This window comes from Monodon monoceros, unplaced genomic scaffold (genome assembly GCF_005190385.1).
Source record: "Monodon monoceros isolate NGI ecotype Baffin Bay Population unplaced genomic scaffold, NGI_Narwhal_1 Super_Scaffold_1, whole genome shotgun sequence".
Taxonomy (NCBI): domain Eukaryota; kingdom Metazoa; phylum Chordata; class Mammalia; order Artiodactyla; family Monodontidae; genus Monodon; species Monodon monoceros.
Window position 1 is genome coordinate 59,074,436 of NW_021703765.1, and position 13,995 is coordinate 59,088,430.

The following is a 13,995-nucleotide window of genomic DNA, read 5'->3' on the forward strand; positions in this document are numbered from 1 at the left end:
CCTCCGGGGGCCTCGCACTGGGCAGGGCCGCAGCCCCTGGGCCTCTGGAATAAGTGTTCCTCTCACATCCACTTGGCCTGTGAGCCTGGTGTTCTGGTTGGTCAAATATTTGTTTAAATACTATATATGAAATACGACTTTTCCAAATAATTAGAACCCAAGAAAATTTACTTTCCTAGACAGCACGACGGGGGCCAGTATATAATAGGTCTGCAGGTTCCACTCGTAACCAGGACCCTCAGGTGGACCCACCAGCCACATTCAGGCTCCACGGACACGGGCCCAGGGCCCACTCGCTAGATGAGCAGGACCTGAGCTCCCCTTTGCAGAACTTCCAGGGAGGGAGCTTTGACAGCTTCAAAATGGCTTTGTTGAAGGTGCAGATGGTGGAAAAGCCCAAGAGTCAGTTCAGAGCCTCGACACTCGGCACTCGGTGGCCCCTTCCCGCTCGTCCCAGGAATCGACACCCCACCCCCCCGGCCCCGCTCCACGGCACCGCCCAGCCTCCACTCCCGGTCCCAGCACCAGCCCCTGCCTGACAGAGCACGGGTGGACAGCCACTCCCATCCCAAGCACCGTCCTTTGTCCACCAAGAGTCACATCACATAGAAGCACAATGGTCCCATGTCATTACACTTGTCAAAACCTAGGGTTTTAGCTGCAAATAAGGCCACAGGTGGCTATCACCAGCCTGGTCCCAGAGCTTGACCTGGTCCCTTGGGGTCTTTCTCCAGGGGCTCCTCAGGATTTGCAGAGGACAGGATGGAACCTACCTCCCCATCATCATGACTTTCAGACACGGGCAGGGAGCAGTGAGATCTGTCCCCGGGGTTGGGGGGCTTTTTCCCACCTATATCCAGACCTGGGCAGTGGCCCCAGGTCCTTACCCCGCGTGGTGACCATGGAGGAAACAGGGCAGGGCGAGGAGCTGTGGGAGGTGGAAAGCGAGCAGACAGGAGGTGAGGACCCAGAACTCTGTCCAGACGGGGCCCTGGGTGGTGCCCCTCCCACTTGGGGCCACCGGGACCTCAGGACTCCCTGCCCAGACATCCCTGAGCTTGCTTCAGGGCCCCCTCCTCCCACTAGTGACTGTGACACGGAATGTGGCCCAGGGATGGCCATAGTTGGGGGGGGAGAAGAGATGGACCGAGGGCTGGTGTGCACAGGAGATGCTTCCCGCGTGGGACGCGGGAATGGTTTCCGCAAGCCTGATTTGTAGCTGCTGTGTCTTTAGCCTGCCTGTGCCCTTGCTTGGGCCCCGTCCATATTAGGAGCAGGGGACCCTTTCACTCCCACCTGCCTTAGCGGCAGTGACACCTAAACTTGGAGGGGTGGCGTGCAGATTCTGTACAAAAGCGTCTAGCACTGAGTCCTCGTCACCTCCCCCTCCCCCCTCATGGTGCAGGGGGCAGGCTGTGCCGCTGGTCAGCAGGGAGAGTCCATCAGAAACTCCAGTAAATCAGCCTCCCCCCCATCAAATCCAGGTGTCCCTGAGGCCATGCCGACACCTATTCTCTGGCTCCAGTGAACACCTTGGACTCAAATTCCACCCAAGGACTAGCTTTGGTGAGGTGGCCATTTCAACAAAGCACTGAAGCTGCTGACGTGGGCACTTCTCTTTACTCAGGGGCTTGATTCCACAGGGACTGAGTGACCAGGCTCTTCCAGGAACCAGAGGCCCTCCCTCCACTCCCTGCACCAGACTCAGCACCAGCACACAGATAAAGGGAACATTTCTTTGGAGTCAATAATTAAATTGAGCGATGGCAACATGCAGGCTAAGCAAGGGTGCTTGCTGGGTTGTCTCGGGTCCTGACTGGGGGCATGGGCAGGGCTGTGCCCCGTAACCTGCTTCCCCAGGTGCCCTGTGTGTAAAGAGAGGTATGGGAACCTACAGAAAGGCAGAGAAGCAGCATTGCAGGGGAGGGTGAGGGGGACAGGGCAGGGATCTTAAGGTTAAAGAAACTGACCCCTGAAATTGGGAACGTTTGAAAAACTCCAGAAGAAAACATTTTAAGTTCTTCACTTCTTTCAAACCACACACACACACACACACACGCGCGCGCGCGCGTGGCACACAGGAGGCATTTGTGGCACAGAAATACCTGTGAGCCCCGCCTGGCCAGCTGGGCTGCCCACAGGAGTGGCCTGGAGAATCCTGGGTGTCAGGTGGAGCCGTGCCCCTGGGAGGCTGGCAGCGGGGGCCCAGGCTGCTGGGGTGACATCCCCTGGGGGTTGAGGACCACCGAGAAGGTAGGGTGGGGGACCCAGAACCCTGATGCCAGCAGCTAAGGAGTGAAGACTGCTTACCTGCTGGAGGGGCTGTGGGCAAACACTGGGGAAGGGGAGGGCGGGGGTTCAGAAAGGTTAGGCTGCACCTTGTAAAAGGAACAGGAAACCAAGCTTTGCACAGCAGAACCCCCGACTTTCCGTGGCCCCAGCGGAGAGAGAAGACACATGAGCTCCGTAAGATTGAAGTTTCCTCCCTCCTCCAGCTTCGCACGTATTCACACGCAGGAGGTCCGCGTCCACACCCCCTCCCAACAGCAAGGGAGGCCCCGACCCAGCAATGGGGAAAGTGAGGGAGCCAGGCGGAGAGCCCAGACCCCTGCCCCTTCCAGGGCCGACAAAGAGCCTTTCCTCCCAGATTCCGGATGGAGAGGCTGCGTAAACTGTGCAGGGCGTGTGTGTGTGTGTGTGTGTGTGTGTGTGTGTGTGTGTGTGTGTTCGTTTTCAGGTCCAGCCATGTGTTCACTTTAATCAAACTCCATCACAAACTGTTCCAAGTGCTCAGTACCGAAGGGCACCTGTATTTCGAGACGGAGATACAGTAGGGCGGAGACGTAAGAACCCGTGCCGGAGCCTGAGTCGGGGGGCGGGGGTCAGAGTCGCCCCGAAAAACTCCACTCCCGTGTCCCACAGACCTCTACACGCTGGGTTTGAACCCGTGGCGGGCGGGGACCATGTGCACCCCTAGGCCCGCGGTCCGGGAACCCGCGAGGGCTCTCCGGTTTCCCTCCGCGCGGGGCAGCGAAGGGGTGGGGGGCGAGCTTGTCCTTCCCGTCCGCCGCCCGCCCGCTGCGTCTCCGCCCCGACCCACTCGGGTGGGCGCCCCAAGGACCGGCTTTTTCCCGGACCGACCCCCCAGCAGGGGCCCCTCCATTGTCCCCGGTCTGTTCTCCCTTCCGGGACCGCGCAGGGTCGAGGCGGCCCGGGAAGAACGGTCCCTGGGTGGGGAGCCCAGGGCGCGCTGGCTACGGTGAGGAGCGGAGGGAGGCGCACAGACCGCTGGGGGCCCGGGGTGGGGGCAGGGGGAAGGCGCAAGGACCGCGGGGGCGAGGGGGTGTGAGGCGGAAACTGGGAAGACCCGGCCTGGCCCGGGGAGATGGGGGAGGGCGCACAGGGGGCGGGGGCGGAGGGGGCGCGGCCGGGGGGGCGGGCCCGGCCATTGGCCAGGGTGCCTGGGGGGGGGTCGGGGAGGGGCGGCTTGCGCCGAGTCCAGGGCGCCGAGCTGCTGGGTCCGCAGTCGCCGCGCTGTCCGAGCAGCGAGCGCCGAGCTCGCGCCATGAGGGAGATCGTGCACATCCAAGCGGGCCAGTGCGGGAACCAGATCGGCACCAAGGTGGGCGCGGGCTGGGCCGGGCTCCCTGCGGGTGGGCGGCCCGCCCCTCCCTAATCCCTCGGGCCGGGGCAGCGCGGGAGGACCGGCGCGGCCGAGGGGGACGTCACCGCGGGACCCGGCCCCGCTCCCCGTCCCCGCGGCCCCGGAGCGCCCGCTGGCAGCTCAGGCGCGCCTGGAATTCTGCGGCCGCTCCCCGCGCGCCGCCCGCCTGCCGGGCCGGCCCTAGGGGAGCCGCGGGTGCCAGGGCCCCGGGCTGACCGTCTGTCCTCCGCCCCGCCCTTTGCAAGTTTTGGGAAGTGATCAGCGACGAACATGGCATCGACCCTGCTGGAGGCTACGTGGGTGACTCGACGCTGCAGCTGGAGAGGATCAACGTCTACTACAATGAGTCATCGTGTGAGTGGCGCGGCGCGACCCCGCCCTTCCCCCATCCCCGGCCATCCCTCTCTGGGACCCCGGCATCGCCCTGTGGGACCCCGGCCATGCTCCCCCTCCCCAACCCGCGGGGCCGCCCGGCGCGTGGGTGGTTCACTCTGGAAAAATCCTCCCAGCTGTAGCCGGACGCCGGGCTCCTCCCTCGCTCTGGGCGGGAAATCCGACGTCGGTTGATTTCAAACAGCATCTCGTCCTCCCCGGTGGGTCTGAGCTCTTGAAGTGGACCCGCTGCTGCTGTGATATCAGCTTAGTGGGTCATGTCCGGCTCTTATTAAAATTTATTTTATCTTTTAAAATTTTATTTCTTAATGAAAGTTTTTGGCTAAAACTTTGAAAAACACTCCCTCAAATGATTTTTCTGGCCGTTTGCAGACCTCCAAAAAGACTTTACATCCACTGGAAGCTGCAACTACAGACAGAGAGTGTCATTATCTGGTGGAGTTTAGTAAAAATTCCAGGTTGTGGTTTATCCAAGTTTGAGAATAGTATCACCCTTGTCCTGGGTAGCTACATCTATATGGTGGTTACGTTATACTTTATTTTTGTAACAACGTTTATTATAAAAGTGATACATGCCCTTCACAAGACAACACAAAACTAAGACATTGAAAGAACACCCAGGAAGTGACAGGAGCTGCCCTTCCATATGCATGTGTCCCCTGCCCCAGAGATAATCACGCTCCGTCTTTGGAGTTACTACTGCTTGTCCACATGAGAGCTGGGAAGAACAGGACACATAAATTACTGGGTTTTAAAAAGGTCTGGAACAGCAGGACATGGATGGTGAGATTCCTGGATGGAACTGAGAAGAGGGCAATATACATGGCACTTGCTGGTCACCCTCAGGCCTAGCCTGGTGACATTCTTTCTTCAGCCTGGGTGTGTGCGTAGCAGGATGGGTTGTAGAGCAGTTCCCAATGCAGTCCTAGTGACCCCACCCTCATGGGGACAGTTTCTTGCCCAGTTGGTGTGAGCATGTGCTTACAGATGAAACGGCACACGGCCACACTTGTCCATAAATGAGACAGTCTCCCGGGAAACAGCCGTGGACGCACCTGGAACAGGTGCTCAGACTCGCTCGTGGGTTCACGTGCATGTGAGGGAGGGAGGTGCCAAAGTGTCCCAGCAGCTCTGCCACTCGCTGCAGCAAGTACGATTTCCATGGAGCTAAAAAGTAGAACTGCCCACGGGTGAGAACTGGAAAATACAGGTGGCAGGAGGTCGGAAGACCTCGTTTCTCATCCTGCCTTTTCCAGGAACTTCCTGTGCCCTGTGCCGGGCTGGCTTCCTCATCCGGACAAGTCCACGGTCGACTGTGTTCTCTGGGGCTCCCCTCCCCCAGGGCTGAGATTCTGTGACTCTAAGAAAGCCCGCTCTGTACATCTCAGGCGGCTGTGCTGGTGGGACTTGCTCCCGGGAAGTCCATTGCCTTAGGAACCAGAGACTGACCCTTGTGGGTGGGCTCTGTTCTCTTCCAGCTCAGAAGTATGTGCCCAGGGCCGCCCTGGTGGACTTGGAGCCGGGCACCATGGACAGTGTGCGGTCTGGGCCTTTCGGGCAGCTCTTCCGGCCTGACAACTTCATCTTCGGTAGGTTCTGTCTTTCCTGCTTTCTTCTTCCTCTTATTTGTTTATTTATTTATTTATTTATTTATTTATTTATTTTTTGCGGTACGCGGGCCTCTCACTGTTGTGGCCTCTCCCTTGGCGGAGCACAGGCTCCGGACGCGCAGGCTCAGCGGCCATGGCTCACGGGCCCAGCCGCTCCACGGCATGTGGGATCTTCCCGGACTGGGGCACGAACCCGTGTCCCCTGCATCGGCAGGCGGACTCTCAACCACTGCGCCACCAGGGAAGCCCCCTCTTTTTTACTTTTTAAACATCCAGCTAATTTGGGTGCAAGATTAAAAACATCACGTGGTGTAGAAAAGCTTAGAATGGAAATCAGCAGTCCCCAGCCCCATCATAGACAGCTTCTTTAAGAAAAGTACCCTCTGGGCTTCCCTGGTGGCACAGTGGTTGAGAGTCCGCCTGCCGATGCAGGGGACACGGGTTCGTGCCCCGTTCCGGGATGATCCCACATGCCGCTGAGCGGCTGGGCCCGTGAGCCATGGCCGCTGAGCCTGCGCGTCTGGAGCCTGTGCTCCGCAACGGGAGAGGCCACAACAGTGAGAGGCCCGAGTACCGCACAAAAAAAAAAAAAAAAAAAAGAAAAGTACCCTCTTGGGGAAAAGTAACCTTTGATTCTCTAAATGAAATGCTTACTGGTGATAGTTCTTCATTTTGAAAATTTTTAGACACTAACTTATTTTTCCCTCTCATAAATGACTATCCTAATATGGTAATAATTTGTCTTTGGATTTTATGTTGCTCATCTTTTAACTTCAGTGTGTTTATATTTCTTCTTCCATCATCTATAGACAGTTGTTCTGCTTTCTTTCCAAAGGTTGGTGCCATATGAATTTATTAGTTTTATTGGATTTGGGCAAATCTTCCTTCCCCCTTCCTCCACCCAGAAAATGATGGCAGCGCCTGTTCCTCTGCAAACTCCTGAAGAAATTATATAAAATTAAACGAAGTTTAATGTTAGTGTGACCAGCCTCTTTCACCTTGGAGCCATGGTTTTGGGAGTCAAGGTTACTTCAAAGTGTACAAGAGGAGGCAGAATCTTGGAAGATTTTATTGGTACATGAACTGATTCCCTTGTATTAGAATCAGGCAGTGACCTGTTATAAAGGTAGAGCAAGATACCTTCAGCGAGGTACATGTTCACGAAGTTTATGAGTCCTCTTGGTATCATCCCCTTCCCCATCACAATGACAACCTACACAGGCAATGGGACAGGCGAAGCTTCTGATAATTTGTTCAAGCGTTTTTGTCACCTTTGATATTTCAAATAGACCAGGACAAAGGTCTCTGGTGCCCCTTTTATTACATCAAAAAGTCTAAATTACCAGTATTTTTATAGTCTACAAATAGGGACATTTATATTCTTTACCTTTTGCTAAACTAGACTTTACATAATTGTTCTCAAGCAAAGATGCTTCAAGATCCTACCATCCAATATGGTAGCCACTAGCTACATGTGGCTATTTAAATTTAATTGAAGTTAAATACAGTCAGTCTACTTCCTCAGTTGTACTCGACACACCCAGTGCTCAATAGCCAAGTGTGGCTAGTGGCTGCCATATTGGACAGTGCAAAGACACAACAGTCCCATCACTGCAGAAAGTTGTATCAGACAGCAGTACTCACAGCCTTAATAGAGATATTCTACCAAATTAGGGGAACGAAGATGGTACTGATGTGAAACAGCTTTGATAGAAATTTTTAAAAGTTGACACAATTTTTAACTAAGAAAATAACATGTTTGCCATGGGGCATGGAGAGGACCCAGAATGTCTGAACGCACTGTGGTGTGCTGTTAGGCTCAACAATTGTTTTTAAGTCATTCTCCAGTTAATAAAAGAGGCCGAGTTGCTTGTGAATGGAGATGGTTCACCCCCATTGCCTTCAGAGTTGGTGAATTAAAAAAAATAGCGTCATTCCATTTTCAAATATAGTTTGAAGTAGTTTAAAAAAAAACACTGACTTGAAGTAAGTGTAATTTTAAAAGTGGAAGTTCTCTGCATTTGAGTTTTAAACATGAATATGCTTTAGAAAACCCCACTTTTTTCTTAACAAACTGCTTGTTGCATAGCAGTCATGCCTATTAGTGGGAGAGAGTTTTGTGGCACAAAGCGAAGCACCAGGAAGGTTGACCTTAGGCCTCTCTGTACGTGTAACTTTCTCTTCCAGATTCAGGGCTGGAGGGGAGTCCGGGAGCACGTAGCCCTAAGCTTTACCCCACACCCCGTGTGAGCTGGAGGTGAACCAGGGGTGGGCTCTGAGGCCCCTGGGATCTGTTGCAGTTTTGTGTTCTACAATCTGGAGCCACTGGTTAATGTCCCAACCTCTATTGCAGAAGATGTTCAACTCCTGACCCCCAAATATTTAACTGGGAACGTCTGTTGCTATGAGACAGTGGCAAAATATTTTCAGAAGCCTCCAGCTTCCTTCTTTTGTCAATGGCCGAGAAAACCTCATGGCTGATCATGCTGTAAACACCGAGGAAGCCAAGTGGATGGTGTGAGCTGGAGGGAGGGGAGGGTCAAGGCCAAGGGGCTTCACTGGCTGTGGCTGCCTGTTGCCCGGTGTCCCTACTGCACTCCGGTCATTGGTTTCCACGCTGTTTAGTGAAATCATTCTTAGTCCCTCGGGCCAGCTGAAGGTGTATCTGCTCTTCACCAAGCTCCAGGCGGGAGGCTGGCCCGGCGCGTGCTGGCTTGGTGGGGAGGTGCGAGAGTCGTGGGGGCCTAGGAAGGACGTGATGGTTTTCCAGCCTCATACGAGAAGGCAGCCAGCCAGGTTTCACCATAAAGGGAGTCTGTGTTCCCGAGCGAGAATGCAGTTACCTGCTGGGGGGGAAACGCCCCAAGGGGCCGTGGCAGGACTCAAGGCTGCCCCTCTGGAGTCTGTCCATCTCTGCCCCCCCCGGCTCGATGGCCTCGCTGATGTCACCAGTCCTCTGCTCATAGATATTTAGCTCTTGACCTTTTCACTATTACAAACTGCTCCCTGGTGAGTCTCTGTCCACGTGTCATTCTGCACGTTTTGGGTAGACTCGCTGAGTCAATGGGACCAACCTTGATCCTTGTCGCTGACTTGCCCCCTGTGGAGGCCCGTCCTCCTCATGCCCCCAGTGGCTCCAGTGTGTGTGGGAGGGCCTTGCCCCAGACCCCCGTCAGCACGGTGTTACCAAGCTTTTGAGCTCTGTCAGCTTCGTGGAGGGTAACCGAATCTCCTTATTTAGTTTGCATTTCCCTCATGAGGAGTATGCCATGGGTTTGTTACTTGCACTTCCCTCCCTGCGATCTGTGCTTATATCTTTGCCCTTCTTCCTAAAGGCTGTCGTTGTCCTTATGGATTTGTAGGACTTCTTTAGATGCTTCCCGAAGGGATTCCCTTGGTATAAGGTACGAATCACTCATAGTACATCTTAAACTTACTGAAGAATCACAGAATTCCCGTGGTTCTTCTTTTACAGACTTGCACTTTACCCCACAGGGCTTAGCACTGATAAATGCTGTGCAAGATCCAAAGACATTTGAGCTAAGACTCCTTCCCCATGTGTGAGGCTGCCCCCCGGGATAACTGCAGAATCCGGGGGTGTCCGAGAACAGGCCCTGCCCCCAAGCGCCCAGAGCCTTCCTTCTGCTGTGGTGCTAGGCGGGTCTCCAGGGGCAGCCCCGGCTGTGTCACTGCCACAGCTGTTTCCCCTATCGGTGCACGGGGGTGGTGGTGAATTGTTGCCACCAGTGGGTGTAGACAGAAATCAAGGGAGTGTCTTTGGAGTAACGGGGGAGAGGTCTGCACAGCATGTGCCAGCAGCGCCTTGGCCCCTCTGCTCCTCTTGTTTTCCGAGTCCGCCTGACGCAGCTGAATCCCCTGCCGGCTCCACCTTCAGCAGTGGGACCACCGTGGTCTCTTTTGTTCGATATGTAGGGAAAGTTTGATAAGGGGGCTGATGGATTTATTTTAAAATTTTTTATAATACATGATTCTTTTCAAAACCAAATTTGATATACCCAAACTGAAGAAATACAAGGCCTTTAAATAGCCTTCCTTGCTTCCTCAACAGCTGACCATTTTAGCGGCACCTTACACTGCCTAATTACCAGTTAATGAGAAATGGCAATGCCTTGTCTTTTAAATTTATCTTTAAATCTCTGCATCATTTACTTTGATTTTACTGCTTTTTGTAACTTACCTTACAGTGTGCTCTAGAATTCAGTTCCCAGTGGTTTCTCTAATATTCCTTAAAATGCATATTAACATATTGATTTGAGTTGAACATTAAAGTCATGTTTTTCTGACAGAAAGTAAGTCCAATCGACAGAATCGCTCTGATAATGAGGGCTGCCTTTGCCAGTTAGGTTACATGGCCAATAGTTTTTACAACCTGAATAAGCTAAATCTGCAACCTAAAAATTTTGACAAAAATATATTTAAAACGTTTCGTTAAAAACCATATTTGCAAAGTTGTGTTGGAATTATTTCAAAATTTCCAACCCTGTCTAAGTATACGGGACCACACAAAGAGCCTTTCATTGAAAGGATTAGGTAAGTCTTGGTGCAAAAGCCTTTTGGACCAACAGAAGGAAAGTGTGATTGATGCAAGTCAGGTGTTTCCAATTCTGCTTTCCACAAAATTGAGTTTTGGGCTGAAAGATGTTTAAAAATACTTTTTTTTCTTTTTGACTGTGCCACGTGGCATGTGGGATAGCCAGGGAAGTCCCTAAAAATACTTTCTGATGATAGATCACTATTTGATTTTTTTTTTTTTTTTTGCGTTACGCGGGCCTCTCACTGTTATGGCCTCTCCCGTTGCGGAGCACAGGCTCCAGACGCGCAGGCTCAGCGGCCATGGCTCACGGGCCCAGCCGCTCCACGGCATGTGGGATCCTCCTGGACCGGGGCACGTACCCGCGTCTCCTGCATCGGCAGGCGGACTCTCAACCACTGCGCCACCAGGGAAGCACACTATTTGATTTTTGGCATTTAACTCTGAAGATCAAATAATTCAATGACATTGTTAGAATACAACTGATTCCATTTACATATTTATGTGAACAAGACTTCTCAGTATTTATATATGTAAAAACAAAGAAAAAGAAATAAAATGGATGCCAAGTACTTCCCCGGTGGTCCAGTGGTTAAGACTCTGCACTTCCACTTCAGGGGGCACAGGTTCAATCCCCGGTCAGGGAAGATCCCACATGTGGTGTGGTGTGGCCAAAAAAAAAAAAAGGATGCCAAACCTTGTATCATTCTGGCAATATCTGATGTTCACACTTGGATAAATGAACTAATTGAAAAGAATACAGTTATTGACATTTTAAACACCTTGTGATCATAGGAATTTTTTTTTAAATCAATTTCAACTTAGGATTTATTCCTGTTTTTTTTTTTGTTGTTGTTGTTGTTTTTGGCCACGCCGCGCGGCTTGTGGGATCTTAGTTCCCCGACCAGGGATCAAACCCTGGCTGCGGCAGTGAATCTGCCAAGCCCTAACCACTGGACCGCCAGGGAATTCCCTATTCCTGATTTTTACATGGACTCTGTGGGATACATTTAATAGAATGATGTATAACATGTTTGTTTTCAAAAGGGAGTATTTATAGTATCTCGGAAATTAAAATATCATTTGCAACTATTTGAATTTGTGAAGACGTTAGATGTCAGCTTAATGTTGGGGTATGTAGTTTTTAAATATTTTCAGGGCTACAGAGCAGTGGTGTCTGAAGAGCACTGCATTACAGGAAATGCGCAGTGTCCAGAAAAGCAAAAACGAAAATAAGTTCCTCCCGGTCCTCTTTGCCAGATCTTTCTAAGTGCATCCATTCAAACAAACACAGGCCTGTGTATACAGCTTGGAAAAAATGCTTTGTCTACTGATGGAGCTTCCATTTTATAACGAAGTGAACTGAAAGTTAGGATTTTAAATTGATCAGCCAACCTTTCAGATTAAAAATTTCTTCCATAGAGTAAAGTAGAAATAAGCATGTTGGGGGAAAAGCACCGTTGTTTAAAACGAACAAAAAACCCAAAACAGACTAACGAGAAGGTCTCTTTCTAGTTACTTGAACTCCTTGGAAAAAATACAAAGAGTTTCACACATGTTAATCTTACCACGACTGACTAGAAGCAATTTGAGGGCAGGAATGACTTCCTGTGCTGGGTGTTTAATTACAGGTGCGAAATAGTGGGTGCTCAGAAACTTTTGCAACCATAATTCTGGATGATGAACGAGAAGCCCAGTTAACATGAGAAAGTATTACTGTTTCGAAAAGGAAGTATTTGTGCGTAGTACAAAATTCAGAGAGCCCAAAGGAGAGGGGAAAGCAATTTGTTTTTTAATGTATACTTTCTGTTCTCTTTGTCTTTTACCTTGTGGGAGAATTATCTACTTAAAAACAAGAATGGAATTACCAGGTCAGAACACACGTACATCTTAAAACGCAGATTTTCCTTGTCTGAAGCAGCTGCCTGCCCTCCCACGCTCCTGCAGTGAGGGGGACCGGGGCCCAACCCTCGCTCTGTTATCTAATCGTTTCCTAACACACTTTAAATGTACTAATGGCCCCGCGCAGCTCCCCCCGCCCCATAGCCCTGTCTGAACCGTGTCCCCTCTCTTGCTTGACTCCAGGACAGACCGGCGCCGGGAACAACTGGGCCAAAGGCCACTACACGGAGGGCGCCGAGCTGGTGGACTCCGTACTGGACGTGGTGCGGAAGGAGTGCGAGCACTGCGACTGCCTGCAGGGCTTCCAGCTGACCCACTCGCTGGGCGGCGGCACCGGGTCCGGGATGGGCACCCTGCTCATCAGCAAGATCCGCGAGGAGTACCCCGACCGCATCATGAACACCTTCAGCGTGATGCCCTCTCCTAAGGTGTCGGACACGGTGGTGGAGCCCTACAACGCCACCCTCTCCGTGCACCAGCTGGTGGAGAACACGGACGAGACCTACTGCATCGACAACGAGGCCCTGTACGACATCTGCTTCCGCACACTGAAACTGACCACGCCCACCTACGGGGACCTCAACCACCTGGTGTCGGCCACTATGAGCGGGGTCACCACCTCCCTGCGCTTCCCTGGCCAGCTCAACGCCGACTTGCGCAAGCTGGCCGTGAACATGGTGCCCTTCCCACGCCTGCACTTCTTCATGCCCGGCTTTGCCCCGCTCACCGCCCGTGGCAGCCAGCAGTACCGGGCGCTGACGGTGCCCGAGCTCACCCAGCAGATGTTCGATGCCAAGAATATGATGGCGGCCTGTGACCCCCGCCACGGCCGCTACCTGACCGTGGCCGCCGTGTTCCGGGGCCCCATGTCCATGAAGGAGGTGGATGAGCAGATGCTGGCCATCCAGAACAAGAACAGCAGCTACTTCGTGGAGTGGATCCCCAACAACGTGAAGGTGGCCGTGTGCGACATCCCGCCGCGCGGCCTGAAGATGGCCGCCACCTTCATCGGCAACAGCACGGCCATCCAGGAGCTGTTCAAGCGCATCTCGGAGCAGTTCTCGGCCATGTTCCGGCGCAAGGCCTTCCTGCACTGGTTCACGGGTGAGGGCATGGACGAGATGGAGTTCACTGAGGCCGAGAGCAACATGAACGACCTGGTGTCCGAGTACCAGCAGTACCAGGACGCCACGGCCGACGAGGGCGAGGAAGCTTTTGAGGACGACGAGGAGGAGGTCAACGAATAGAGGCGCGTCCCTGCCTCGGACGCCGCGGCTCAGAGGTCCTTCCTCCAACCCTGGTGAGTCTCCTGGCCGCTGAGGGGAGCCCTGGTCTGAGTGTGTGGGGACGGGCCCCTCGCAGAGGCAGCGAGACTGTCCTGTCCGTCATCCGGGATGAAGGACATCAGAAGAGTGGGGACTGGCATCCCTACCCAAACATCAGACCAGAGAGGACTTGAAGGAACTCATGGGCCATAAATAAAGGGCTAAATAAATAAACCTCACCTTCTCTTAAGTGTTCAACCATGTCTGGGAATTAGGGGGTTAGAAACCGTGTGTTTCATCCTGTGATGACACCTGGAGCCGCAAGGTGCCGCCTCGTACTGGACGTGCAGCTCTGAACTCGGGAACAACCTGGTCACAATAAACCCTAAGTGCCCCTCTGTCTCTCCAGCCTCTGCTTCCCCGACAGCACCCGCCCCTTCCCGGGGTGCAGCCCTGACAGCCCACTCCACGCAGGGAGGGGCTTCTCTTGCGTTGGAGGCTCTCGGGCAGCCCTGAGATTCTTTAATTGGTAGCTATGGAAAGCAGCGCATCCCCAAATAAAAGCCCTTGTCCCCATTTGTATGTCCCCAGCACTTACGCCCCCACGAA

At 53.0% G+C, this 13,995-nt stretch overlaps 1 protein-coding gene across 1 annotated transcript; it reads left to right on the forward strand.

Annotated features, from left to right (window-relative positions):
- The first annotated feature begins 3,518 nt into the window (after positions 1-3,518).
- Positions 3,519-13,620, forward strand: TUBB6 (tubulin beta 6 class V). The gene is made up of 4 exons (XM_029234518.1): positions 3,519-3,622; positions 3,910-4,018; positions 5,536-5,646; positions 12,305-13,620. Exons 1-4 carry the CDS (start codon positions 3,566-3,568, stop codon positions 13,366-13,368), a joined length of 1,341 nt encoding a protein of 446 aa, XP_029090351.1. The 5' UTR covers positions 3,519-3,565; the 3' UTR covers positions 13,369-13,620.
- The last annotated feature ends 375 nt before the right edge of the window (positions 13,621-13,995 follow it).

Coding starts and splice junctions, on each gene's coding strand:
- TUBB6 (XM_029234518.1), top strand. CDS start 3,566: ATGAGGGAGATCGTGCACATCCAAGCGGGCCAGTGCGGGAACCAGATC. Junction 4,019..5,535: donor CTACTACAATGAGTCATCGT/GTGAGTGGCGCG, acceptor GTTCTCTTCCAG/CTCAGAAGTATGTGCCCAGG. Junction 5,647..12,304: donor GCCTGACAACTTCATCTTCG/GTAGGTTCTGTC, acceptor GCTTGACTCCAG/GACAGACCGGCGCCGGGAAC.